The sequence below is a fragment of the Oryctolagus cuniculus genome, chromosome 7 (assembly GCF_964237555.1).
Source record: "Oryctolagus cuniculus chromosome 7, mOryCun1.1, whole genome shotgun sequence".
NCBI lineage: Eukaryota > Metazoa > Chordata > Mammalia > Lagomorpha > Leporidae > Oryctolagus > Oryctolagus cuniculus.
The window spans coordinates 147,120,975-147,148,331 of NC_091438.1; the positions used below are offsets into that span (position 1 = coordinate 147,120,975).

The 27,357-nt window shown below is 55.6% G+C and overlaps 1 protein-coding gene across 2 annotated transcripts; it reads left to right on the forward strand.

Moving 5' to 3' along the window:
• The first annotated feature begins 230 nt into the window (after nucleotides 1–230).
• CNR2 (cannabinoid receptor 2) lies at nucleotides 231–27,329 on the forward strand. 2 transcript variants are annotated; one of them, XM_051856699.2, is made up of 2 exons: nucleotides 231–383; nucleotides 25,335–27,329. In XM_051856699.2, the coding sequence occupies exon 2, from the start codon at nucleotides 25,366–25,368 to the stop codon at nucleotides 26,431–26,433; it is 1,068 nt and encodes a 355-aa protein (XP_051712659.2). In that variant the 5' UTR covers nucleotides 231–383; nucleotides 25,335–25,365; the 3' UTR covers nucleotides 26,434–27,329. The 2 variants fall into 2 exon arrangements, with proteins under 2 accessions (XP_051712659.2, XP_002716068.3); XM_002716022.5 differs by lacking the exon at nucleotides 231–383 and adding an exon at nucleotides 18,300–18,866.
• The last annotated feature ends 28 nt before the right edge of the window (nucleotides 27,330–27,357 follow it).

Here is a 27,357-nt window from a genome sequence, read left to right on the forward strand (position 1 = left end):
GGCACACTGTCCCCCCACACAAAGATGAAGACGCTAAGCCTTAGGGAGCTAAAGTGAATTGCTCCACGCGTCCAGGCTGGATTAAAACCCACGTCCCTTGACTCAGGACCTAGACCCACGCCCCACCCTGGCCAGAGCCACTCAGGGGGCAAGGGAAAGAACCCTGTGGCACGGAGTACGCAGAGGGGAAGTGGTAACCCCGGGGCGGAAGGCCAGACCTGCTGGCACCCGCTCATCTGTGAGAAAGCGCAACAGCGAGAGAGAGAAGGCTGGCCTGCAGGCAGCGGCGGAACAGCGGCTCAGAGCCGGACCGGGGCCACGCGTGGGGAGTGGGCGCAAGACAGGCAGGCAGCGCCCGCCAGGCTCCCGGCGCCCTCACAACCGTGAGTCGCTTTTCTTATTGTTTCAAGTGTTCTTCCTCATTCCAGAAAACCTGAGTTCTCACCTTAGCTCTTGTCGGCAGGGGCTTGAGGAGCTGGGGGACCCTGTCTGGGGCAGGGGGGTGAGGCTGAATGTCAAGTCTGGAGGCCTGAGGTTTGTGGGGATGGGTGGCGGGAGTGTTTGGGGCTGGCGGAACCAGGAGCAGGGCCAGAGCTTTGGTCTCGTCCCAGAGGCAGTCAGACTCGCAAGCAGCCTGCCTGGGCGCTGGGCAATGCTCCGAGGGCCCATCGTGGTTGAATTTAGTTCACTGTCTATAGTCAGCTCCAGGATGGCTGGGGGCTGGTGGCTTGGTGGCTCAGAGCGAGCAGGAGAGCTGGCCCACCTGGCTTCCCGGCCCACCTGCCGGCCACCAGGCTGTGCTGTTCTGCAGGATGCATGCTTCAACAGAGGTGGGCCAGGAGGGGCAGGCCAGGGCTGGCAGGGGCCTTAGAGACCACCTGGAGAGCGCGGCGGGGAAACTGAGGCACAGAGCAGCAGCGGGGTGGTGTTGGAGGTGTGTCCAAGCCAGGTGCCCGCTGCCTTGGAGACCCCACTTGGTGGTCCAATGTGTTTCTGGGGGCCCCGGGTGAGCGTCTGGGGTTGGCATCCCGGCTCTGTCACCAGCGGCTGCATGGTGCCGGGTAAATCACGCCACTTCCCTCGCTGTTCACCTTCCTCTTCCCAGCAGCCTGGGCCTAGAAGGTCACTTGCTCACAGCTGGTTGTGAGTGTCGCGGGGGTCATGTCGGCCTGGGGCCGGGTTGCTGCGAGGGGCTAGGGGAACGCCAGCAGCGGAGACTTTGGTCTTCACGCCCTAACCTGGCTGAGGACTGGAGATGAGGACAAAGGCGGGATGTGGGCTGGTCTTCCAGACCCCTGGAGGGCAGGAGGACTGGACTAGGCAGAGGAGGGGCCTGCTGAGCAACCCAGGGAGGCGGAGCCCCAAGAACCTGGCCCCAGATCTGTACCTACCTGTGGCCCCCCAGACAGGGCACCCAAGCTGCCCTTGGCCCCAACATCCGTTTTTTTGTTTGTGTTAAAGATTGAGTTATTTATTCATTTATTTGAAGACAGAGTTAGAGAGAGAGAGAGAGAGAGGAGAGAGAGCTTTTCCCTCTGCTGGTTCACTCCCCCAAATGACCCTAATGGCCAGACTGGGCCAGGCTGAAGCCAGGGGTTTGGAATTCTATCCGGGTCTCCCAAATGGGTTCAGGGGCTCAAGTACTTGGGCCATCTTCCGCTGCTTTGCCAGGCACATTGGCAGGGAGCTGGATCTGAGGCGGAGCAGCCAGGACTTGAACTCTGGCACTGCAGGTGGCAGTTTAACACATTGTTTACCGGTGAAGCTGTCCTCTGCCTCTCACCAGTGGGGGCTGGGCTGGCACAGGTAAGGCAGCCAAAGGGCAGCCCAGTTCCCCTGAGCAGAGCACCGCCTCCCTCCCCCCTCCACCACCATCTCTTTTTAGCGAAGGTCCTTAGGTGGCTCTCTACTGTTCTTCAGCTTGTTCTGATGAGAGCACACTCAGTGGGATTTTGCGCCTCCACCCTACAGAGCTGGTGGGACGCGAGCCTCAGCCCCTCCCAGCATCGCACATTGGCCCTGGGGGTCACACACTGAGTGCAAGTGTGAGGGGGCCCTGGCTCCTCCTACAGGGGGTGCTCTTGGTCCTGATGGGCTCCATCTTCTGGAGTCCAGCCACTTCCCTGGCAGAGCTGGAGTCTGGATTTTTTTACCAAGACTTGAAGCCACGACCCCCGGAGTGAGCCGCTCAGAGACTTTACATAGAGGTCCCGCATCTCCCAGGGAGCACAGCCCAGCTCCCCGCCCGACAAGGGACCCGCAACCTGGGCGCGCCCCAGCATGGGGCCACCTTGCGTTCTCTTGTCTTCGGATGGCAGCGCACACGCTTCTCCCCCTCCCCATCTGGCAGCTCACTGAGCTCAAAGGACAGGAAGAAGGCTCATCTTTGAAGAGCTTCTGCTTTCCACCCCTCCCTGCAGGAAGTCCCTGAAGCTGGGGGCACCCCAGCAAGGAGGCAGGCAGCCCTATCTCTCAGATAAAGCAGAGGAAGGCCCTACAGCCACAGTGACTTCCTCAGCATCACATGGCCGAGGAATGGTGCGGCCAGTGCGAGCGGAGTTGGCTCTGCGGGGCCCCGGGCTCGCGCTGTCCCCCACCGGGTCAGATGCCGTCATGCAGGAGGTCCCCTCACCCTTGAGTCAGGCGACCTTGGCCCTGGCTTATCGCTGTCTGAGCTTCCACATCTTCAACTCTAAAAATGAAGCAGTCATCACATTCCCAGCCTGCCTCTAGCGGGCGCTGGATTTGTTTCCTTCTTAACATTTCCTTTTAAAAAAATGTATTTATTTTGAAAGTCAGTTACAGAGAGAGAGGGACAGACAGAGAGACAGAGACCTTCCCTCTGCTAGTTCACTCCCTCAGATGGCCAAAATGGCTGGAGTCGGGAGCCGTGAGCTTCTTCTGGGTCTCCCACGCAGGTGCAGGAGCCCAGGCACTTGGGTCATCTTCCGCTGCTTTCCCAGGCCATTAGCCGGGACACAAACCGGCATCCCTATGGGATGCTGATGTTGCAGGTGGTGGCCTTACCTGCTACGGACATCACAATGCTGGCCCCAAGTTAACACATCTTAAGTCAGCATTGATGGGGCATTTGCCACACGTTAGGGCTCTGTGACCTTACCTGGGTCAGTTCTCCCACGAGCTTTCTCACAACCCACACTTGTGAGCTGAGAAGCTTGGCAGGTGGTGCAGCTGCTGGTACAGCTCCAGCCCAGGTCAGTCTGGGCCCACAACCAGGCTTTATCGTGGTAAGAATCACACAGGGGAGCTGGTGTGCAAAGTGCGAGGTGGGTGTGAGGAACAGCCACCGTTGTTATCTCTGCTGTGTCACCTGCAGTGTTTCTGATGCCACAGCACGGACAGCTGAGAACCCTTGCCCGGGACAAAGGGGATCCCATCTTGTGACTGTGGCTGGCCCCTCCCCTCCCCAAACAGCAGGCCACCCCCATAGTCACGTGGTGTCTCCCACCCACCAGGCCTTGTGGCTTCAACGGCTGGCCCAGGGGATCTGTTTCCATCAGCATCTCTACTGGGCCTCCCCTGCCTGTGCCTGGGGCTGTCTGTGGTATCCTCTTACTTAATCCGCATTTGCAAAGAGGAAACTAAGGGGGAGGGGGGAATTGTTTTGCCAAGGCCAGAGAGCCAGAGGGCAGAGTGGGAACCCCCTGGCTCCCCAGCAGGGCTAACCAGACCCAGGGAGGGGTGCCACCAAGAGCGGTCCCCAGAAGAGTAGAACGGTGGCCTCTCCCCTCCATCTCCAGGGTGAGAATGGGCTCCCGGAGCATGGGGTGTGCCCCGCCCCCACCCATGTCACCAAGACCCCAAGTACACAGACAGCTCCGGATCACCGGGCAGGCCAGAGCGGGTGCAGCCCCACGGTGGCGTGAGTCAGCAGGCTGCAGGGGTCCCACACACAGGCAGCCTGTTGGTGTGACCCGGGCCAGAAGTGACCGCGGTTGGGCAAACTTTAAGTGTTGTGGTTTCTCCTCCCTTCCCCCACCTGCTCCCACGGCCTAGAGGGGAGGCCTCAGACATTGTATTCACACAGCAAGTAGCAGGCAACCCCACCCCCACCCCCACCCCCCAACCCCACCCTGCCAAAACTCCCCCTCCCCTGTCTCCCTAGGGGTTGGGGCCGCCTCGGAGTTCCTCATTGAGAGCCACAGCTGTGTTCACAGCACTGTGCTGAATCTCAGTGCGGCTGTCCTCTGTCTCCCCCTGAATCTGGGGCCTGGGAAAGCAGGAGAGGTGTCTGGGCACCTGCTGAGAACCTGCTGGAACACTGGGAGAAGCAGGCAGGTGCTTCCCAACCCACTCGATCCTCCCCGCCTTGGGGCCAGTCTTAACAAGGCCCATTTGACAGATGCAGCCTCCGGGGCTCAGACACTCGGGAAAGCGGCAGGGACAGGAGTCCTGCCCACCTTCTGCCAGCTTTTCCTGCCAAGGGGAGAGGATTCCAGAAGATTCCTATCATTCAGAGGTCCTGGCGCTTGCTTCCATGTTTCCAAAAGTTGGTAAACAATGGTTTGAATATTTAAGGGATACTTTTCTCGTTGTAAGAGTGTCGCAGGACAAATGCAAAGTTGAGTAGCGACAGAGCTGATCAGACCACTGCTAGAACCCACGGGCAGGCTGGTGGGTCCTGGGCTCACTGGCGCCATAATTAATCCTACACTGTCGCATTTACAGCCAAATGAACAGTGACTGCAGACAGGAAACTTAAGGAGCTCTGACATCAAGGAAATAAAGAGCAGGAAGATGATAATCACCAATTTGCCTTAAGATTAATAAAGGGTGTTTAGCTGATCAAAGCTCTTACACAGCCCATCAGGGGGAATGCCAATACCCCCCAAAACTCCAAGGGTTGTTAAATAGGAGAAAATAAAGGGTGGGTAGTGGGCCTAGCGGTCCCAGCCCCCACGTGGGAGACCTGGAGTGAGTTCCCGGCTCCCGACTTTGGCCTGGCTTCCCTGGATGCCGTGGGCATTTGGGGAGTGAACCAGAGGATGGGAGCATTCTCTCTCCATCTCCCTCCCTCCCTCCTTCTCTCTCTCTCTTCTATGTTTCTAAAAAGGAGGAAACCATATGCATTTGTCTTTCCCCACATTGGGCATAAATGCGACGTGGTCCTGCAGCTTGTAGCTGAAGACCTGGGCGCTGTTTCCTCTGCACACGGAGCAAACAGAAAACTCTGGTTGAAGGTCTCCAGGGACGCTCGAAGCACCGAGGGCAAGCGCTCAAGGCTGCCGGTCCCGATGGAGGGACCCTGGTAGGGTTTCAGCCCACGTAACTGCACACTCGGTGCCCGGGAACCCAGCACTAGGAAACTTGGGGAGCAACCATTTAAAAGTAGATCAAGATCGCATGCCTCTTATAAAAGGCAGAGAGGACAAAAAATTTTTTTCTTATGTCATGCATACAATTTAAAGGTTTAAAATGAATGTCAGAGAAAATTATTACATGTTGCGGACCACCGGACGACTGAGGCACCCAAAGGGCTGAGTAGCAGGCGTGGAGAGAATTACAAGCAACACAAAGTGGAGTGAAGAAAGGCAGGGTGGGGGGCTCCTCGCATGGTAGCTCAAGAGCCCCGAACATCTCCTGCTCTTCATTTTTATTGAACAACAATGGTTGAATCATTACTGCCCCATGTATACAGATACATTAGCATTGAAACGCAGCAAACAGTTGGGAACTCACTGAACCTATTGCAAAGAAGCAAGGTATAAACAAAACTATTTAACTTCTCTAACCAAGCATCGGAGGTGGAGGGCGCTGAATTGTCTGCTGGACAATAGGCAACCTGCCTCACAGACGTCACTTACAGGGAACAAAGAACCCAGGCGCCTTTGCACCAGGTTGCCCGTGGTGGCGGCGTTCCGGTCTCCGTACACTTTGTTCTATTACAAAAGTCAAGTCCAGGGCCGCCCAACACCATCAAGATGCCTGGGACTTGCTACTGATTTCCAATTTATAAATAAGCACAATTCTAAACTATGCTACATAGCAGGGAAAAACCCCCAACAAAATAGCACATCTGACTTAAAATCACTTCCCTTTTCACGAGGCATAGAAAGCTACCAAATGGCTAGAGTTACTCCGCGGGGGCATGGGGGCTGGAAATTCTGTATGACTGTGAGATAAGCTCCAGGGTTAAAAGAGAGAGAGCAAGGTCAAGTCCAGCTCCCACACTCCATCGTGTTTTGTTCTTTAAGTCTTGGATCTGACCATGAAGTAACTGGACAAGAGAAAATTCACACATAGGCAACAAAGGTAACAGCGACGTAGTGTTGGACTAACACTCCCTAGGCAGCCAGGCCCTGGACCATGCATTCTCTGGGGGCCCCAAGTTCCAGTGCACCCTCAGTGGGGGTTCTTTCCTGCTTCCCAGTTCACAGACAAGGATGCTGAGGGCAAGGCAAGAAGGTAATTTGCCCAAAAGACCACAGCTTCCGTAAAGGGCAGAACCAGAACTCACACCTGCAACTCGGGCTGCTGCTTTTTTAATTTTAAGATTTATTTATTTATTTGAAAGAAAGAGTTACAGAGAGACAGAGGCAGAGAGATAGAGAGGTCTTTCATCCGCTGGTTCACTCCCCAGATGGCCGCAATGGCCAGAACTGCGCTGGTCCGAAGCCAGGAGCCAGGAGCCTCTTCCAGGTCTCCCACGCAGGTGCAGGGGTCCAAGCACTTGGGCCATCTTCCACTGCTTTTCCAGGCCATACCAGGGAGCTGGATAAGAAATGGAGCAGCTGGGACTCAAACCAGCGCCTATATGGGATGCCAGCACTGCAAACGGCAGCTTTACCTGCTACGCCACAGCGCTGGCTCCTCGGGCTGCTTCTTAGACCTTTTTCTATACAGTCCCTTCTCAGTCTCACTTGGTTGTATCTGTTAACCACGGGACAGGACCAGGGATGTGAGAGGGAAACCCGGGTGACCCTGTGAGTTAATAGTGCAGGGAGACCGGATCCCAAGTCCCGGGCCCAAGATGGTAACTCACTGTCTTCTCAATGGCCCCAGAGACCAAACACCAAACACACTCACCGTGCACGGCGACTGGATCAGCTATAAAGGGGCAGGTGGAACACGTCTGGCCCAGCCCCAGCCTCTCCTCACCCACCCCCGCAGTGGCCTCTTCCAGGTGCCCTGTGTCCCCTGCAGCCCCTTTGTCACCACTGACAGATCTCAGCAGCCTCTGCAGCTCTGGTTTCCTCAAGTGCACCGGAAGTGGGAGCCACGCCGGTCCCCACATGGGCTCACCATGAAGAACACATAAGTCATGGAGCCCCGTGTGCAGAATGGGGCCTGGCACACAGTATACAGTAGGTGCTCAGTCAACATTTGCGCTTTTTTTTTTTTATTTCCTTATTTGAGAGGCAGAGTTACAGACAGAGAGAGGGAGAGATGAGAGAAAGGTCTTCCATCCGCTGGTTCACTCCCCAAGCAGCCACAGCAGCCAGAGCTGGGCCAATCAGGAGCCAGGAGCTTCTTCTGGGTCTCCCACGTGGGTGCAGGGCCCCAAGCACTTGGGCCATCCTCTGCTGTATTCCCAGGCCATTCAGCAAGGAGCTGAATCAGAAGTGGAGTAGCCAGGACTCGAACCAGCACCCATATGGGATGCTGGCGCTGCAGGCAGAGGCTTAGCTTACTATGCCACAGCACTGGCCCCCACATTTGCTATTATTGTCACAATTGCCAGGGTGTTCCAAGTGCTCCCCACCTCACATCTGCACTCCCCCCACTTCTGTTTGGGGAACCAGCCTGAATCACAACACCCACTCCCACCACTACAACCCAACAAACAAACCAGGGCGACGTGCCCTTTGTTATCTGGCCAAGCCAGGAAGAGGTTGAACAGCCCAGAGGGAAACCACAGGTGATTCAGAACATCCATCCTGTGGTTAGCCCGGTCCTGCTCCTGCCATAGAGAGAAGCTACTGTGAAAAGTCCGTGTCATCATCCAAACTTCTCTGTCCCCTTGATTACACTGCCTTCTTTTTGAAAAGGTTTATTGTGTTTATTTGAAAGGCAGAGTGGGGCCGGCCCTGTGGCATAGCAGGTAAAGCTGCCGTTTGCAGTGCTGGCATCCCATATGGGTGCTGGTTCGAGTCCCGGCTGCTCCACTTCCAATCCAGCTATCTGCTATGGCCTGGGAAAGCAGTGGAAGATGGCCCAAGTGCTTGGGCCCCTGCACCCATGTGGGAGACCCAGGGGAGGCTCCTGGATCCTTGCTTTGGGTGGGCACGGCTCCAGCTGTTGTGGCCATCTGGAGAGTGAACCAGCGGATGGAAGAACTTTCTCTATTTCTGCCTCTCCTTCTCTCTGTGTAACTCTGGCTTTCAAATAAATAAAAGTCTTTAAAAAAAAAAAAAGAAGAAGAAGAAGGAAAGAAGGAAGGAAGGAAGGAAGGAAGGAAAGAAGGAAGGAAGGAAGGAAGGAAGGAAGGAAGGAAGGAAGGAAGGAAGGAAGGAAGGAAGGAAGAAGGAAGGAAGGGTGACACACTGGTTCTCTTCCCAAATGACCACAGCAGCCAAGGATGGGCCAGGCAGAAGCCAGGAGCCTGGAACTCTATTCGGGCCTCCCACGCAGGTGGCAGGGGTCTAAGCACTTGGGCCACTTTCCACTGTTTCCCAGGCAGCATAGCAGGGAGCTGGATCGGAAACGGAGCAGCAGGAGCTGGAATCAGCTCCTAGATACGGGAGGTGTATGGCTGAGCCCAACAGCACCTGGTTATACTGCCTTTGTTGTGGCTTCTCGCAGACTTGGGGGGGGGGGGCACCCAAACCAACATCCAAGCCATAGCAGCCTCGCTGTGGTGAAAGCTTCCATTGCTACAGACAGCAGCAGGCGAGCAGCCACATCCAGGTGTGACTGTGACAGGGTTCCCCCAATCCCACGCTACCCCCTGCCAACACACACACACACACACATACACACACTGATCAAGACCTCAGTGGTGGCCGGCGCCGTGGCTCACTAGGCTAATCCTCTGCCTTGTGGCGCCGGCACACCGGGTTCTAGTGCCAGTCAGGGTGCCGGATTCTTTCCCGGTTGCCCCTCTTCCAGGCCAGCTCTCTGCTGTGGCCCGGGAGTGCAGTGGAGGATGGCCCAAGTGCTTGGGCCCTGCACCCCATGGGAGACCAGGAGAAGCACCTGGCTCCTGCCATCGGATCAGTGTGGTGCGCTGGTCGCAGCGCGCCGGCCGCGGCGGCCATTGGAGGGTGAACCAACGGCAAAGGAAGACCTTTCTCTCTGTCTCTCTCTCTCACTGTCCACTCTGCCTGTCAAAAAAAAAAAAAAAAAAAAAAAAAGACCTCAGTGGTGCCCAGGGTGAAGGGCACCCACATGTGGTCATCAGCCACTTATTTCCACCTCAGGATCCCTGAGTTCCAAATCCCGTAGCAGGCTTTCTCTGAAGGAGGGAGCGAGGCCTCCAGTTCCCAAGATGGAGGGGAGGTTATAAAAGGCAGAGGAGCTGGGAGGCGGGCCCCAGGTCAGCCGGCCGTGTGCAGAGGGACAACACTGCGGGGCGCGTCTCCCGACGTTTCCTCTGGGCCCCTGGGCCCTGGGGTCTGGAAAGCAGGAAATGGAGAGCCCAGCAGTTGTTTTTTAAAAATTTTGTTTATTTATTTAAAGCACAGAAAGAGAGAGAGAGAGAGAGCGCGTGAGCAAGAGCGCTTCCATCTGCTGGTTCACATTCCAGATGGCCACAACAGCCAGGGCTGAGCCAGGCTGAAGCCAAGAGCTGGGTACTCCACCTGGGTCTCCTGCTTGAGTGGCAGGGGCCCAAGTGCTTGGCCAGGTGCGTTAGCGGGGAGCTAGATCAGCAGTGGAACAGCTGGGACTTCAGCTGGCGCTCAGATACAGGATGGCGGTGTCGCAGGTGGCGGCTTAACCCGCTGTGCCACAACGCCGGCCCTGACACTCTTTTTAACATGAGGGGACTTCCGAGTTGGAGGAGAATGGAATTAAGCGATCCATTTATTTTGGTGCCCGGGGAAAGTCTTGAAGAAGACAAGCCCTCCTTGAGGAGTTTCACATGTGACGTAGAGAACTTCAGCCAGTCACCCAGCCGCAGGCACTGAGCGGCCAGCACGGGCCACGCGGCTGCGCCTACAACACAGCAATGGGAGTGGGTGTTTAGCCTGCTGGTGAAGACACCAATGTCCTCCCCCAAAGTACAGGACTTCAGTTCCCGCTCTGGCTCCTGTGTCCAGCTCCCCGTGAACGCAGATCCCAGGAGGCAGCCGTGATGGTGATGGTTCAAGTCGTTGGCTCCCTGCCACCCACGTGGGAGACTTGGAGTGAGTGTTTGGCTCCCAGCATCAGCAGCAGATCGGCCCCACTGTTGCAAGCCCTTGGAGAATGAACTGGCAGTTAGGAGACCTCTCTCTCTGACTCTCTCGATAACAGCAGTGAGCAGAACCACCAAGGAGCCCCTCCTCTCTTGGGGCAGAATTCGAACTCCCTTGCAGCTGCTGGTGCTGGGTTGCGGTGGTGCAAGGAGGAAAGGCTGGGAAGGAGAGGCCGGGAGGAGATTCCTGCGTGGCTGTACAGGGAGACCCCAGGCCCCTCCAGCCAGGCTGCCTGCCTCCCACCACAGGGGGCCTCCAGGTCTATCAGTGAGGCCCGGGTTGGAGTTGGACTCAGCAACTTACACACCCATTCTGCCTGAGCCTCAGCTCCCTGTCTAGAAAGACCGTGAACATGTGGGTGGATGTGTGGCACTGTGGTTAAGCAACCTCTTGGGACGGCTGCATCCCATGTCAGAGTGCTTGGGTTCACGTCCTGGCTCTGCTTCCAATGCTTCCTGCTAATGTGTACCCTGGGAGGAAGCAAGCGATGGCTCAAGGTCTTGGGTCCCTGCCACCCACGTGGGGGACCTGGATGGAGTTCCAGGCTCAACACTGGCTGTTGCAGGCATTTGGGGAGTGAACCAGCAGATGGGAACTCTGTCTCTCTATCTGTCAGTCCCTGTCCATCTGTCTGGGTCTCCCTGCCTCTCAAATAAGTAGAATATATATATCTATTTCTTTAATTTAAAAAAAATAGTGGAAATAAGACAACCTCCTTCGAAGGGCAATGTGTTACCAATCTGCATGGCTATAACAAAAGCTTCGAGGCTGAGCAACTTCATAAAGAAAGGAGATTTACTCTGCTCTCAGTTCTGGAAGTTCAAGGGCGAGGGCCCACATCCGGGGATGGTCTCCCGGCGCAGACCCCGAGGCCGCACGGGAAGGCGCACGGCCAGGGGCGGAGCGGGCACGTTTTCTCTTCCAGTCTTTCCCTCTTACAAAGCCAGTCTCTGCCCAAGAGGATGGCCTTATTCAGTCCCAGTCGCCTCCCAAAGGCCCGTCTCCGAGCACTGTGAGGGCTTAGGCTTCCTCCCTGGGACCTCCTCACCGTGGGGATCAGACGACCATACATGAACCCTGGGGGAGGCCTTCAGACCGCATCCAAACCGAGCACCTCTCCCAGCCGCCAGAGGAGGCTGCGCCTGGCCGTGCGCTGGGAGCACCTGCCATCTGCTCTTCGGGAGCCTTCATAGCCTCACTCTGTGCTCCTTAGTATTTATCCGTTCAAAAGAAAACATTTTACCTACAAAATAAATGAACCTGCAACCCTCCCCTCTCCCTACCCTCCTTCCCCCCCTGCCAATAAGGAAGCGGTGCTAGTTAAATGCTCCTGTAGCACCCGCCACAAAGGCGTGAGCCGGCAGCATGCGGCTCCGTTCTCCCGGGGTGCCCCCACCACAGCGACCCAGTGCCCCAGGCTGTATGCCGAGGGGATGGCAGCTCCAGCTGCCTGCTCGTAAGCCAGACGCTAAGAAGTTTGCTAAACAGAAAAGTTATGTTCATTAAAAATGCTATTTCCATTAGCATACAGGATCCTGGGGGTAGGGCATTTGGCACAGGGGTTGAGATGCCCACGTCCCACACAAGAGAGCCTGGGTTTGAGCTGCAGCTCCACTGTGATCTGGCTTCCTGCTAACCCACACCCAGGGAGGCAGCAGGTGATGGCCTAAGTGCTTGGGTCCCTGCCACCCATGTGGGAGACCCACATGGGGTTCTGGACGCCTGCTTCAGCCTGGCGCAGTCCTGGTTGGTGGGGACTTTCAGGGAGTTAATCAGCAGCTAGAAGATTTCTGTCTCTCTCTCTCTCTCTCTCTCTCTGCCTTTCAAATAAATAAAGACATAAAAGTTTATAAAACACATAAAAGGCTTATTAAATACGTATTTGTGGGGCTGGTGCTGTGTGTAATGGGGTTAAGCCACCATCTGCAGTGCCAGCATCCAATACGGGCACTGGTTCGAGGGTCCTGGCTGCAACACTTCTGATCCAGCTCTCTGCTATGGCCTGGGAAAGCAGTGGAGGATGACACAAGTCCTTGGGTCCCTGCACCCATGTGGGAGACCCAGAGGAAGCTCCTGGCTCCTGGCTGTGGTCTGGCCCAGCCCCTGCTGTTACTGCCATTTGGGGAGTGAACCAGTGGATGAAAGATCCCTCTCCCTCTCCCTCTCCCTCTTCCAAAGAGAATAAATACATCTTTATATATCTATATAGACGTATATTGGTAAGCTCCCAATGTTCTAATATAATAAATATTAGCAGATGCACCCATACCAACAAATGCTGCTTTGGGTCCCAGTGCCTTCCAAGGTGGCAAACGTGTGAGAAGGGCTGCTCCAGCTGTCCTGAGCAGGCTTTCTCATGCCAGCGCTCTGGCAATCTGACACCACCTCCACCCCCGGCCCCATGTGGTTAATTGCACAACTTCCAAGTTGAGAGAATCTTTTGAGATCTCATTGAAAAACCCTTCCTGAAGCCGAGGGACACGCTGAGAAAGGCACCAACTCCACACAGGACTAGAACCAGCATCCATGGCCTCTTTGGTTTGGGTCATGATGGCAGGCTGGCAGGTGTGGACTTCTTTTATTCTGTTTTTAAGATTTAGTTCTTTATTTAAAAGGCAGACAGAGAGAGAGAGAGAGAGAGAGAGAGAGAGAATCCTCTATCTGCTAGTTCACTCCCCCAAAGGGCCACAATGGCTGGGGTTGAACCAGACTGAAGCCAGGAGCCTGGAACTCCATCTGAGTCTCCCCTGTAGGTGGCAGGGGCCCGAGTACTTGGGCCATCCTCCACTGCCTTCCCAGGTGCATTAGCAGGAAGTTGGATCAGAAGTGGAGCGGCCGGGACTCAAAAAGGTGCCTATATGGGATTCTGGCGTTGCAAGGGGCGGCTTAACCCACTGCACCACAATGCCAGCCCCGGGTGCTGACTTTGCTACAGTCTGGTTAATCATCAGCCAGGATCCCAGCACAGACTGGGCTCCTGTTCGTTCAACCCCAAACATCCTGAGTGGAAACGGCACCGTCCCCTTCTGCTGTCTTGGCTGCTCTTCCCTCCTGCCTGTCACCTCCCTCCTTCCCTGACCCTCCCTCTACTGGCCCAAGGGCGGCGCACAGAGATGACACTGTCTTTCCCTTTCATCAGCAGCAAAGAGCTAGGGAAAGCGCAGAGGAACCCATCATGTGCACACACACTGTGTATGATCTACGATCGCACCCATTACCAGGGGCCCTGTGTGCCTGGCACCGCCAGGGAGACTCGTTTTACAGTTGGGAAACTGAGGAAAAGCAGTAGCCAAGTCAGTGAGTGCCAAGGGCACCGCGCTCCTAACACCTGGCTGAGCCAAGACTGGACCCAATGTGTCTCTGCTGGACCCCAGAGCCCAGCTGGGAAATCCGAGGGAGAGAGGTATTCTGGACTCCACCCAGGAGCTGGGGACAGAACCAAAGTCTAGGCCCAGCCAGTGACCGCAGGGCGTTGGCGAGCAATCAGAAAGAGGGGAGATGGGACAGGCCCTGGGAGCAAAGACAAGGAGTGTCCATGGCCAAGGCCCCCATGTCTGGGGAAAGGCCGTGCATTTGAGCCTGCGCCTTCCCAGTGCGACCTTGTCATCACTAGCACTCACATCCTAGCTTCGCCTGCCACTCACTGTGGTCTGGGTCCCTCAGAATCTGCCTGCCCAGCAGCCGTGAGCGTCCCAGGCTGTGATACAAACGTGGGTATTGTTGGGTCCTCTGGAAGGGAAGTGACTGAAGTGTAAGGTGGTTGAAAGAGGAAGAAGATGTGAGAAAAGACTCACAAAACCGTCCCCGGGGCAGACTGCAGACTGCTTGCTTTGCCCAGTGTTTGCTTGGAGGTGGAGGGAGGGGTTGCCAAGCCAGAGGCTGGGGTCCTACATCTGCAGAATAATGGAGAATAAGGGTCCCTAAGGCCCCACCATGCCTGATTAGTGTCTCCGGGCCTCTATTTCCCCATCTATAAAATATGGAAAATAATAATAGTAGTAGTAGTAGTACCTGTTTTGTAGGATCCTTTTGAGTTTTCAATGATAGAACATACAGAAAGCACTAGTACAATGCCAGTTAGCTGTCCACATCGTCCCCCAGTCTTCTTTCTGGGTGACAGTTTTGGACAAGAGAGAGCAAGCGGCTTCTCCCAAGAGCCAACAGGTGCTGCTGCCAGGGTCAGGCCCGGAGCCCCTGACTCCTCCCTCGGGACCCTTTTCTGCCCCCCTCCCCCAATCACGCCCTCGCTCTAGTTCCGTTAGGCAGCTAAGCCACTGCTAAATTAGTCTTGAATAGTTCTGCAACGTGCCCGTGGAGAGTGCAGGTGCGAGTTCCCCGCCCACAGATGGAGGCACTGACGCTGAGCGAGTTGGCTAACCTGCCTCCAGGTCACACAGCCTGGGCACAGCAGAGCTGGGGGTTGAACCCAGTGTCGGTTCATCCCCAGACCGTGGCGCTTCACCCTCACCTGGCTCAGCTCTGCTGGGAGGGAGACTGGAGCGGAGCCAGAGGGAGGCACAGGAAGGTCCCAGGAAAAGGAGTGAGTCCACAGCAGGTGGCAAAGACACAGAGACCAGGGCTGGGGCGATGACAGACAGTGGACGGCAGACTCGGGGTGGAGTCCCCCAGGGGGCCCACATGTGTAGCCCACGGACATTTGAGAAAGGAATGTTAGAGGAGAGCTTACCGACGGTCACCTGCTCCAGTTCCGTGACTTCTTTCCTGGAAGGACCAGGGGTGGCTATGCTATGAATGAGAGCAGTGGAAATAAAATCACTCACAGCAGTGACTGAGTCAGGAGCCAACGTGAGCGGCTCCGGGCTGCACCCCGTGTGCGTGCAGTGCTGGGCTTGCCGCAGCCTGGGGAGAAGGCAGCACCCCTCCGTCTCAAGAAGCCTGCTGTCCCCCCAACAAGCATCTGTTCATTCATTCCTCCAGGCAATTGATTTAACAGCATCGAAGCGCCAAGATCAGGCACGGGAAAGCCCAGGAGGAACTTAGTAACGGAACGGACAAGGAAGCAAGCCCCTTGCAGTCCTGGTCCTCCCCGCCCTGGGAGACTTGGTGTATTTCACCTCTATCCATACAACTCCTGGGACTCGGGTCCTTGGGCGCCCCCTCCCCTGGTACATCCACTCGGGGAGTGACCGCCCACCTGGTGTTCCAGCCCACAAGGTCAAGGGGCCTGGACAGCTAGCTGCCCACCTTCCAGTTCATGTTCCGCTTTAGAGCCACTGCCGTGGCTGCCACCTCATTCTGCAAGTGTGGCCCGGGAGCACCAGGATGAGCCATGCAGTGAGGCTCCAGGGGAACGAGCAGCGGGGAGCCGTGTGTGTCACAGGCTTGGGATGGAGCGGAGGTGTGTCCGGGGCCATGACTGCCTCCCCTGGCTGGACGGGGCTCCACCTCCCTGAGGGCTGCTAGCTTTGCTCCAGCCCTCCTCCAGACTCCACCAAGAACCAGCTATGGCCCAAACACTGGGACAGGCAAAGTAGAATATGAAGATGACTTTACTTCCGGGTCCAGATTCTTCTCTCGAGCTTAGGGGTTCCGGACACAAGACACAAAACGGACACAGATAACACCAGGTGGACACAGTGGTCTGTGCGCTACAATACAACTGGTTTCACCCAACTGGAAGGGAGACCAGAGTAGGCTTCCTGGAAGAGGTGGCTTTTGCTACAGAAATAGATGTAAAAATTGGCAAGATTCGGGTGAAGGAACACCGTCTATAGCCGCAAAGCCCCAAAAACCTTATTGCAGTGGTGCCATTCCCGCACACACACACCCCAGTGGTGGTGCACAGCACTGAGGGAGCCACCCGTGTGTTTCTGATGAGTCACCCCTGCAGGTCAGGCAGGTGTGGCCTTGCTGTGATGAAGTTTCAGCTGAGACTGAGTGGTGATCCTTTGCCTGCCTCGGCTCAAGAAAAACTTCAGATTTTTTATTTATTTTCATTTTATCTGAAAGGCAGAGAGACAGAGAGATCTTCCCTATGCTGGCTTGCTCCCCAAATGCTCACAAGAACCAGAGCTAGGCCAGGCCGAAGCCTTGAGCCAGGAACTCCATCCAGCTTTTCCACGTGGGTGGGAGGGGCCCAAGGACTTGATCCATCATCTGGGGTGCATTAGCAGGCGCCTCCCAGGGTGCGCGTTAGCAGGAAGCTGGAAGAATCGGGACTGGAGCCAGGACTCGAACCCAGGCACTCTGATATGGGATGTGGGCATCCCCAGCAGAGAGACTCAGCCACTGTGCCACACGCCCGCCCCGCCGCGGCAGAGGTGAGGCCGGCTGCCAACTGTGTACTCTCACTTCACACTTTCACTTCGGTCAGGAAAAACCCAGGCACACCTATTCCTGAGCAGTTTCCCAGGCCTTGAGGTTCCCTTCCCAGAACTCAGCAAGTCAGGGCTCCAGGTGGCAGCCCCGAGGCTGCCCCCAGCCTGGACACCTTACTGCGGACAGGTGCTTGCTGGCTGCGGCACTCTTGTCAGGCGAGCAGAGCACCTGGTCTGTTGGTTCTCTTCGAATCTTGCATTTGTACAGCATCAGATCACAAAATGCTTTTGCATGCATCCATGGTTCTTTTTTTCTTAGGGATTTATTTATATTTGAAAGACAGAGTTACAGAGAGAGAGGGGAAGACAGAGAGAGAGAGAGAGATCCTCCACCTGCTGACTCACTCCCCCAAAAGGGTCACAGTAGTCAGGAATAGGCCAGGCTGAAGCCAGGAGCCTGGAAGTCCATCCGGGTCTCCCACACAGATAACAGGGGCCCAAGCACTTGGACCGTCCTGCACTGCTTTCCCAAGCGCATTAGCAGGGAGCTGACCAGAAGTGAGGCAGCGCCCATATGGGGTGCCGGCATGGCGAGCAGCAGCCTAATCCACTGCTCCACAACACTGGCCCCACCTTCAGTGGTTCTTAACATCTGACCATCACTGACCACTTAAAATCTGTGACTCCTTCCTACTAAACAGTGCATAGGCGTGAAATCTTCAGTACACTTTGCAAGGGCGGACCCGTAGCCCCAGGTTCAAAACTGTCATGGAGCCCATTTGGCTGCCTTATTTTTTAATTAATTAATTATTTATCAAAAGGCAGAGAGACAGAGACAGGCACAGAGAGATCTCCCATCTTCTGCTCCCTGCCCCAATTGTCCACCAAAGCCCAGACTGGACCAGACCAAAGCCAGGAGCCTGGATCTGTTCAGGTCTCCCACATGGGTGGCACGGACCCAAATACTTTTTTTTTTTTTAAGGAATTATTTATTTATTTGAAAGTCAGAGTTACGGCCCGCACCGCGGCTCACTAGGCTAATCCTCTGCCTTGTGGCGCCGGCACACTGGGTTCTAGTCCCGGTTGGGGCGCCGGATTCTGTCCCGGTTGCCCCTCTTCCAGGCCAGCTCTCTGCTGTGGCCAGGGAGTGCAGTGGAGGATGGCCCAAGTGCTTGGGCCCTGCCCCCCATGGGAGACCAGGATAAGTACCTGGCTCCTGCCATCGGATCAGTGCGGTGCACTGGCCGCAGCGCGCCAGCCACGGCGGCCATTGGAGGGTGAACCAACGGCAAAGGAAGACCTTTCTCTCTGTCTCTCTCTCTCTCACTGTCCACTCTGCCTGTCAAAAAAAAAAAAAAAAGACAGAGTTACAAAAAGAGGTAGAGCCAGAGAGAGAGAGAGAGAGGTCTTCCATTCCGCTGGTTCATTCCCCAAATGACCCCAATGGCCAGAGCTGAGCCGATCCAAAGCCAGGAGCCAGGAGCCTTGTCCTGGTCTCCCATGCAAGTGCAGAGGCCCTAGGACTTGGGCCATCTTCCTATACTGTGCCTTCCCGGGCCACAGCAGAGGGCTGCATCGGAAGAGGAGTAGCCGGGACTTGAACTGGAGCCCATATGGAATGCCGGCACTGCAGGCTGAGGCTTTAACCCACTGAGCCACAGTGCTGGCCCCAACGGGCCCAAATGCTTGCACCCTCACCTGCTGCCTCCCGGGTCATGCATTAACAGAAAGCTGGAGCAGGAGTGGAGCTGGGATTTGAACCCAGGCACTCTGATATGGGACAGGGGCATCTTCTCTGCTTGCCAAACGCCTGGCCTCCCCAGGGAGAACGGGACACGTCTTGTTACTGTCATCTCACAGAGAAGAAAGGGGCCCAGAATTTCAAAGGGGCTTGCGCGGAGGCAGAGGGAGAACTGGAACCAGCAGTCCATGTGGCAGACACTGAGCGCCTGTGCGGGACCTTCGGCCGCAGCGCCCGCCCCGCCTGGAGACCACACGTTCTGACCCCTGCAAGGCTGCGGCCCGAAGGGAAGACAGGAAGCTGGGTTCCGGTTGCTCTGCACATCCTGTTGTTGTCGGATGTTGTCTTCCTAGACGCTCCATCCAAATGCCAGCATTTCCCGTCCCCGCCCACTTCAGATAGTAACCACGTGTCAGGGGCCACACAGGCCTGGGTGAGGCACAGTTGCCAGCCGCTACCCTCCACGTCCCTACCTGGACCCAGCGAGAGGTAAGCCATTCCCAGGCTGGGGGGAGCTGGAGTCCCCGTGGGGGGCGTGAGCAGCAAGGGTGCAGAGAGCAGTGCGGGCTCATCCCTCAAGGCCGGAGTGCTGTCAGCATCGGGGGGGAGGGGCTCCCGCTGCCTGCCAGCAGTCAGGCTAACAGCATGGGCTAGGCAGGCCGTCTCACGGGATCACCCCCGGAGCAGCTCACTCCGGCCCTTCCGGGCGGGTTTCAGTTTCATGATGAAGATGCCTGCCTCCCACATTGGAGTACCCGGGTTCAGTTCCTGTCTCCTGACTCCAGCTTCCTGCTAATGCAGACCCTGGGAGGCAGAGGCGATGGCTCAAGCCATTGGGTTCCTCCCACGTGGGAGACTTGGAATGAGTTCTGGCTCCTGACTCCTGGCCTCAGCCCAGGACCTGCTGCTGCAGGCGTCTGGGGAGTGAACCAGTGGCTGGGAGCTCTCTCTGTCAGTCTGTCTGTCTCTGTCTCCCTGTCAGCACAGCTGGGACCTTAACCAGACTCAGCGAAGGACACCTGTCTCAGGGAAACGCTCCTCGCAGCTTCTCTGTGCTGGCAGCACCAGGCTTTGTCTTGTGACTCAGGGGCCGGGAACCCAGTCCTAGCTCTGTCGCGAACCCCCTGGGCGACCTCAGGCAAATTCCCTCCCGCTCTGCTCTGCTCCCTCCGTGGAAAACTGATGGAGGTAGAGCAGGTGGGAGGTTTCCATCTGCTCCTTGAGCCGGCTGCTTCCGCGGAGGAACCTGGGCCGCCTGGAAGGAGCCCAGAGGAGACAGGAACTCAGATTTCTGCTTGTTATGGAGATAAGGACCCCGTGGACTAGAAATGGTCTGTGCTCTCAGATGCCCTCCGCCCAGCGTGGAGTGGGTGACATCCCCTTCGCAACGAACACTCCCGTGTGTAGCGTTCATTCACTGACATCCGCACTCTCACACGCATTCGGACGAGCAATGAGGCAGTCGGCGCATTAGGTATCGTGAACGAGGCCAATCTGGCTGGGACCTGCACCCAGGGAATCGGCTCCACCTGCAGCACACTCACACTCAGGGTCTGCACTGGTGGAGGCAGCCCCTTTCCAGCCAGGTGGCTTCATTATCAGGCAGGTTTTGAGAACCCACCCACCACAGGCATTGGGCTAAGACACTGAAGACTGGAATTTCAAAAGGCTCACCACTCTCTGATCTTGACAAGCTCTGGGGCTCAGCCAGGTGGTTTACCTCTCTGGGCCTCTGTTATCTGTGAAGTAACAACATCCATCATTTTAAAAATTATTTTTAAATTAATGTGATATACTCTTTTTAAAAGATATTTATTTATTTAAAAGACAGAGTTATAGAGAGGCAGAGGCAGAGAGAGAGAAAAAGTCTTTTATCCACTGGTTCACTCCCCAAATAGCCACCATGGCTGGAGCTGGGCCAATCTGAAGCCAGGAGCCAGGAGCCAGGAGCCAGGAGCTTCTTCCAGGTCTCCCATGAGGGTGAAGGGATTCAAGCACTTGGGCCATGTTCTACTGCTTTCCCAGGCCATAGCACAGAGCTGGATAGGAGGAGGAGCAGCCGGGACTCAAACCTGTACCCATATGGGATGCCAGCAGTGCATGTAGCAGCTTTAACCGCTACACCAAAGCGCTGGCCTCTCTTTTTATTTTTTTAAGAATGAATTTTCCTGTTCTAGTCCCAGCTGCTCCACTTCCGATCCAGCTCCCTACTAATGTGCCTGGGAAAGCAGCAGAGGATAGCCCAAGTGCTTTGGCCCCTGCATCCACATGGGAGACCCAGAAGAAGCTCCTGGCTCTTGATCCAGCCCCAGCCATTACGGCTGTTTGGGGAGTGAACCAGCAGATGGAAGATTTCTCTCTCTCTCTCCCTTCTTATCTCGCTATAGCTCTGACTTCCAAATAAACAAACAAATCTTAAGGAAAAAGAATGAATTTTCTTCTCTTCTTTCTTCCTTTCTCTCTTTTTTTTATCTTATTTTACTTGAAAGAGAGACACAGGTAGAGACAGACTGAGAGAACTCCCATTTGCTGGCCCACTCCTCAAATGCCCCACTGAGCCTGGGCCAGGCTGACTCCAGGAGCTGGGAATGCAATCCCAGGTCTCCCATGTGGGTGGCAGGGACCCAGCTGCTTGAGCCATCACCTGCTGTCCCCAGGAGTGCACATTAGCAAGAAGCTGGAATGGAGAGGACCAGATCCAGGACTCAAACACAGGTGCTCCTGTGTGGCACGCAGCATCCCGAGCAGTGTCCCAACTGCACCGAATCCTGACATCTAACCCGAATTCTTATGGCATAGAACTGTGTGGATGCAATTAGACTGTGGCTGGAGAAAATATCTGTAGAATTTAAACTCCATGCAAATGTTGGCTAGAGTGTTGGTTTTTTTAAAAAAAAATTTAAAGATTTATTTATTTTATTTGGAAGGTAGAGAGAGAGAGAGAGGGAGATGGGGATTGAGAGAGAGCTTCTATCTGCTTGTTCACTCCCCAAATGGTCATAAAGACTGAGGCTGTACCAAGTAGAAGCCAGGAACGTGGAACTCCGTCTGGGTCTCCCACATGGGTAGTGGACCCCAGCGCTTGGGCCATCTTCCACTGCCTTCCCAGGCACATTAGCAGGGAGCTGGATTGGAAATGAAGTGACTGGGACTCGAACCTGTGCTCATATGAAATGCCAATGTCACAGGCGGAGGCTCAACCTGTTGGCCACAACACCAGCCTCTGTTGTTGTTAATTAAGAGAGAGAGAGAGAGAGCGAGAGAGCACTCCCATCCGTTGGTTTGCTCCCCAGATACCCACAGTGACCAGAGCTGAGCAGAGGCCGAAGCTCAGTGGGAGTCAGAAACTCAGTCCAGGTCTCCCGCGTGGGTGGCATTAGCAGGAAACTGGAGTCAAGAGCCGGAACCAGCAATCGAACCCACTGTGGATGCTGGTGCCAAACACCCACCCCCTGGTTATTGGTCTAGTTCGTGGGCAAAACATGTGCAGAAGCAGTTGCCATGGATACAAAGGAATTCTGGGAGCTTCACATGAGATTGTGGGAGCTTGGGATTGGAGAAGGCAGGAGAGCTGGGGAGGAATCTGGGGCAAGGAAGAAGTGCAGCACGCAGCTGGGCCGGCCAAGGCTGCCTGCAGTGGCGCTGGGCAGTGGCGCTGGGCCAGCCGGGCTGCCTGCAGTGGTACTGGGGAGTGGCGCTGGGCCGGCCGAGGCTGCCTGCAGTGGCGCTGGGCTGGCCGAGGCTGCCTGCAGTGGCGCTGGGCAGTGGCGCTGGGCCGGCCGAGGCTGCCTGCAGTGGCACTGGGCCAGCCGAGGCTGCCTGCAGTGGCGCTGGGCCGTGTGTGCACAGGCAGCTCGTGGTGCTGCTGTGAGCTGCCCTGTTCTGTGTGAGCCACCCATGAAACGAGACTGTCCCAAAGCCACATCAAATCAGTCAATCCAACAAACAGGGGAGAAAAGAAAGAAACAGGGGAGAGAAGTCGCTACTTAACCCAGTACCAGGGTACTTCAAAAACTTGTGTAAAAATAGAAAGACCTAACAAGACCAAAGCCAGTTCCCTGAAAAGATAATACATGGGGCCAACACTGTGGCATAGTGGGTAAAGCCGCCACCTGCAGCGCCAGCAACCCGTATGGGCACTGGTTCAAGTCCCGGCTGCTCTGCCTCTGATCCAGCTCTCTGCTATGGCCTAGGAAGGCAGAAGATGGCCCAAGTTCTTGGGCCCCTGTACCCATGTGGGAGACCTGGAAGAAGCTCCTGGCTCCTGGCTTTGGATGGGCTTTGGACAGCCATTGTGGCCATTTGGGGAGATCCAACAGATGGAAGATCCCTCCCTCTATCTCTCTCTGCCTCTGCCTCTCTGTAACTCTGCCTTGCAATAAATAAATAAACATTAAAAAAGAAAGAAAGAAAAGATAATAAATAGACAACCTCAAGCCTGGTCATATAAAAAAGGAGGGGCGTTGTTGGACCTATCAGTACATTCCAAACTGGGGTGCTAGGTTCAAGTCCCAGCTCCACTGGCTAATTCAAGCTCCTGGCTTTGGCCTGGCACAGCCATTGCAGGCATTTGGGGAGTGGGCCAGTGGATGGGACCTCTTTCTGTGTGTCTCTCTCTGCCTGTGAAATAAACTTTTAAAAAGTATCTTATTTTAACAAGAACAAAAGGAAAGAGACCACAAATCAGAAAGATGCCCCAGGAGCTGGCGTGGTGGTGCACTGGGTTAAGCTGCCACCTCCGATATCCAAGGGCAGGTCGGAGTCCCTGCTGCTCTGCCTTGAAACCAACCTCCTCGGGTGCCCGGGAAGGCAGCAGATGGCGGCCCCCAGCGCCTGAGCCCCGGCACCCACGTGGGAGACCCAGATGTAGCTCCTGGCTCCTGGCTTCAGCCTGGCCCAGCCCTGGCTGTTGCAGGCATTTGAGGAGGGAAACAGTGGATGGAAGACCTCTGTCTGTCTCTGTCTCTCTCCTCTCCCTCTCATCACTCTCTGCTGCTCTGCCATTCAAACAAATAAGTCTGAACAAGAAAAAATATTTAATTTCCCTCCTTACTATTCCTGTCTTCTGCCTTCTCTGCATTGACACTGTTGCTCTTTCTTGAATTTCATGAGCTGGATGCTGAGCTCGTCAATCTCTTCTTTTTCTCTTGTAACGTGTACTATGAATGGAATGTGTCCCCGTGCCACACCGCTCAGCGCAGCCCACACATTTGAATGTGCTGTGATGTCATGATCATACAGTTCTAAGCATTTTCTAATTTCCTTTATGATTTTTGGCTCAAGATTATTCAGAACCTCTGAAGTTTGTCAGTCATATTTGTTCAGTTCTTGATTTCTAAGTAAATTGCATGTGGTCAGAGCACGCCTTGCGTATGACAGATCATTCAACATGTTTCTGAAAAGTGCTTGTCACTGGCACATAGGCAGTCTGATCAAGATCCACATACGTGGTCTCCAGTCACGGGGCGCGGAGTTTCACGTGTGACTGATGCACAGAGAGGCAGAGAGGCTGAAGCACACGGAGGGGAGGTCGGAGGGACAAAGGGGCCGGAACACACAAAGGCCCTGTGCCCACTCTGAGGACCTCAGCCACAGCCAAGGCTTGCGTTTTTGTTTTTCAAAGAAAAAAAAAGATTTTTTTTATTATTTATTTGAGAGACAGAGTTACAGAGAGAGAAACAGAGAGAAAGGTCTTCCATCCACTGGTTCACTCCCCAGATTGCCAGGAATCAGGAGCTTCTTCCAGGTCTCCCACATGGGTGCAGGGGCCCAAGCACTTGGGCCATCCTCCACTGCTTTCCCAAGCCATAGCAGAGAGCTGGATCAGAAGAGGAGCAGCTGGGACTTGAACCAGTGTGAAGCCAACGTTTCACCTCTCATCCGGTACTTATTAAAGCTTCAGTACCTTTGGGCCAGCGTTGTGGCACACAAAGGGTTAACTCACAGCTTGTGCCGCCCACATCCCTGTCTGAGGGCTGGTTCCAACACAGCTTCCTGCTCTGTGCCTGGGAAAGCAGAAGATGGTACTTGGACTGCTGTTACCCACGTGGGAGACGTGGATGGAGTTCTGGCTCCAGGCTTTGGCCTTGCCCAGCCCGTGCCATTGTGATCATTTGGGGAACGAAGCAGCAGATGGAAGATCTCTTTATCTGTCCCTTTCTTTCTGTCATACTGACTTTCAAATAAATTTTTTAAATCTAAAAAATAAAAATGAATGAATTCCTCAAAGCTGGCAAAACAGAAACAGCAATGTTAAAATAAAGGGGGGCGGGGCGGCACTGTGGCGTAGTGGGTGAAGTCTGCAGGGCCAGCATCCCACATGGGCACCAGTCTGAGTCCCGGCTACTCCACTTCCAACCCAGCTCCCTGCTGATGCACCTGGGAAAGCAGCAGAGGATGGCCCAAGTGCTTGGGCCCTGCACCCACAGGGGAGACCCGGATGAAGCTCCTGGCTCCTGGCTTCGGCCTGGCCCAACCTGGCTGTTGTGGCCATTTGGGGAGTGAGCCAGCAGATGGAAGATCTCTCTCCTTCTCTCTCTCCCTCTCCTTCTGTAACTCTGCCTTTCAAATGAATTAATTAATTAATTTAAAAAAAAAAAAAAAAAAACAGCAACAACACAAAACCACTTGTGTCTGATCACTCCAGATTCCACTTCTTGGTTTTGATTTCCCCTTGACTTCTGACTCCTTGCTTTCAAAGGGAAGTCTTAGAATTTGTCTTCTGGAAAATAGAAGCCGAAAAGCTTACAGGGCAGTTTTGCTTGTCGCATGCCCACGTCCCTCCCCTGAGGCACCCGGGACAGAGCTGGCTCCCCACGCTGCTGCGCCAGGGAGACGGGGCACGCATTGCTTTCTCGGCACGTTCTCCATCCACTGCACAGGTCGCAGTTTTGACTGCTATCAACCACTGGCCATTGTCGCACTGACTGGGTCTCTTCTCTTCTCTTCTCTTCTCAGAGCGCTACAGCAAAGCCAACGGGCCCACCCCATGGAGCCATGCGGGGTGACGGAGGCGGCCAATGGCTCCACCGAAGGCTTGGACTTCAACCCCATGGAGCAGTACATGATCCTGAGCGACCCCCAGAAGATAGCTGTTGCGGTGCTGTGCACGCTCCTGGGCCTGCTGAGCGCCCTGGAGAACCTGGCCGTACTCTACCTGATCCTGTCTTCCCACTGGCTCCGCCGGAAGCCCTCGTACCTGTTCATCGGCAGCTTGGCTGTGGCTGACTTCCTGGCCAGTGTGGTCTTTGCCTGCAACTTTGTAAATTTCCACGTCTTCCAGGGTGTGGATTCCAGGGCTGTCTTCCTGCTGAAGATCGGCAGCGTGACCTTGACCTTCACTGCCTCCGTGGGTAGCCTGCTGCTGACCGCCATTGACCGCTACCTCTGTCTGCGCTACCCACCTAGGTACAAAGCCCTACTGACCCGTGGGAGGGCGCTGGTGACCCTGGGCGTCATGTGGGTCCTCTCGGCACTGGTGTCCTACCTGCCCCTCATGGGGTGGACTTGCTGCCCCAGTCCCTGCTCCGAGCTCTTCCCCCTGATCCCCAACGACTATCTGCTGAGCTGGCTCCTGTTCATCGCCTTCCTCTTCTGTGGCATCATCTGCACCTACGTGCATGTCCTCTGGAAAGCCCGTCAGCACGTAGCCAGCTTGGCTGGGCACCAGGACCAGCAGGTGCCGGGAGTAGCCTGGATGCGGCTGGACGTGAGGTTGGCCAAGACCCTGGGCCTGGTGCTGGCTGTGCTGCTCCTGTGCTGGTTCCCAGTCCTGGCCCTCATGGTCCACAGCCTGGTGGCCACGCTGAGCGAGCAGGTCAAGAAGGCCTTCGCTTTCTGCTCGATGCTGTGCCTCGTCAACTCCATGGTGAACCCCGTCATTTACGCCCTGCGGAGTGGGGAGATCCGCTCCTCTGCCCAACGCCGCCTGGCCCGCTGGAAGAAGCGCCTGCAGGGCCTGGGGCGAGAAGAAAAAGAAGAGGCCCCAAGGTCAAGGTCATCCATCTCAGAGACGGACAGGAACTTCACCCTGGGGCCAGAGTCTGGAGGGCAGTAGTGCTCGGAGCTCGGGCGATGCCTGCACTCCAGGTCTGAAGCGACGCTGCTCTTGCGGGAGCAGGGGATGCCACAGCCACCCCAGTAGGCTGTGAGGTGCTGGGACCGACTCCCCAGAGAGCCCTGCCCTTGCCAATCAGCAAGCAGCCTGTTGAAGAGCAAGGGCCTGTGGCTGGGAGACAAAGGGCTGGGCGGGCTCAGCGGGTGTCAGGCCCAGCAACGCCCTGCCCTGCAACGTGTCTCAGCGCCTGTGTCCCCCAGAAACCACAGGCGCCCAGGGAGCCTTCCACCCCCAGCATTGAGGGACTTGGAGGATTCTTCTAGAAACCCGGGTACCACTGCTGATCTTTGGGCCTCCCTGGGTCAGGAACTACGAGAGATCACACCTCCGGGTCACCTGGGCCCACGGAGGGCAGAGAACTGTGATGTGCTGAGTGTCCAGGTGTTGGCCCCTCTTCTGGAGGTGGGGGATGACATCAGCTCTGGGTCCCTTGTTCGGAATGAGGGCCCCACCCCCACATCCTAACAGTCCCCACTCTCTCAGCTCCTTGGAGGAGGCACAAACATTCAAGACACAGACTTCAGAAAATTGTGTTGGGGCCTGCGCTGTGGCACAGTGGGCTAAGCCTCCCGCCTGTGAGGCCAGCATCCCATATGGGCGCTAATTTGTGTCCTGCTGCTCCACTTCCAATCCAGCTCTCTGCTGTGGGCCCCTGCACCCTCACTGGAGACTGGGAAGGAGCTCCTGGCTCCTGCCTTCCAATTGGCCCCGCTCTGGTCATTGAAGCCATTTGGGGAGTGAACCAGCGGATGGAAGACCTGTCTCTGTCTGTCTCTCCCTCTCTCTGTCTGTAACTCTACCTCTCAAATGAATAAAAAAAATTTTTTTTAAATGAATATTGTGCTGCCCCTGTAAGCTCCTGCG

What these genes read in the sequence shown, in the direction of transcription:
- CNR2 (XM_002716022.5), top strand. Translation starts at nt 18,412, where the DNA reads ATGGGACAGGGGCATCTTCTCTGCTTGCCAAACGCCTGGCCTCCCCAG. An exon ending in CTACCTGGACCCAGCGAGAG is followed by an intron (nt 18,867 to 25,334) that starts GTAAGCCATTCC and finishes TTCTCTTCTCAG; the next exon opens with AGCGCTACAGCAAAGCCAAC.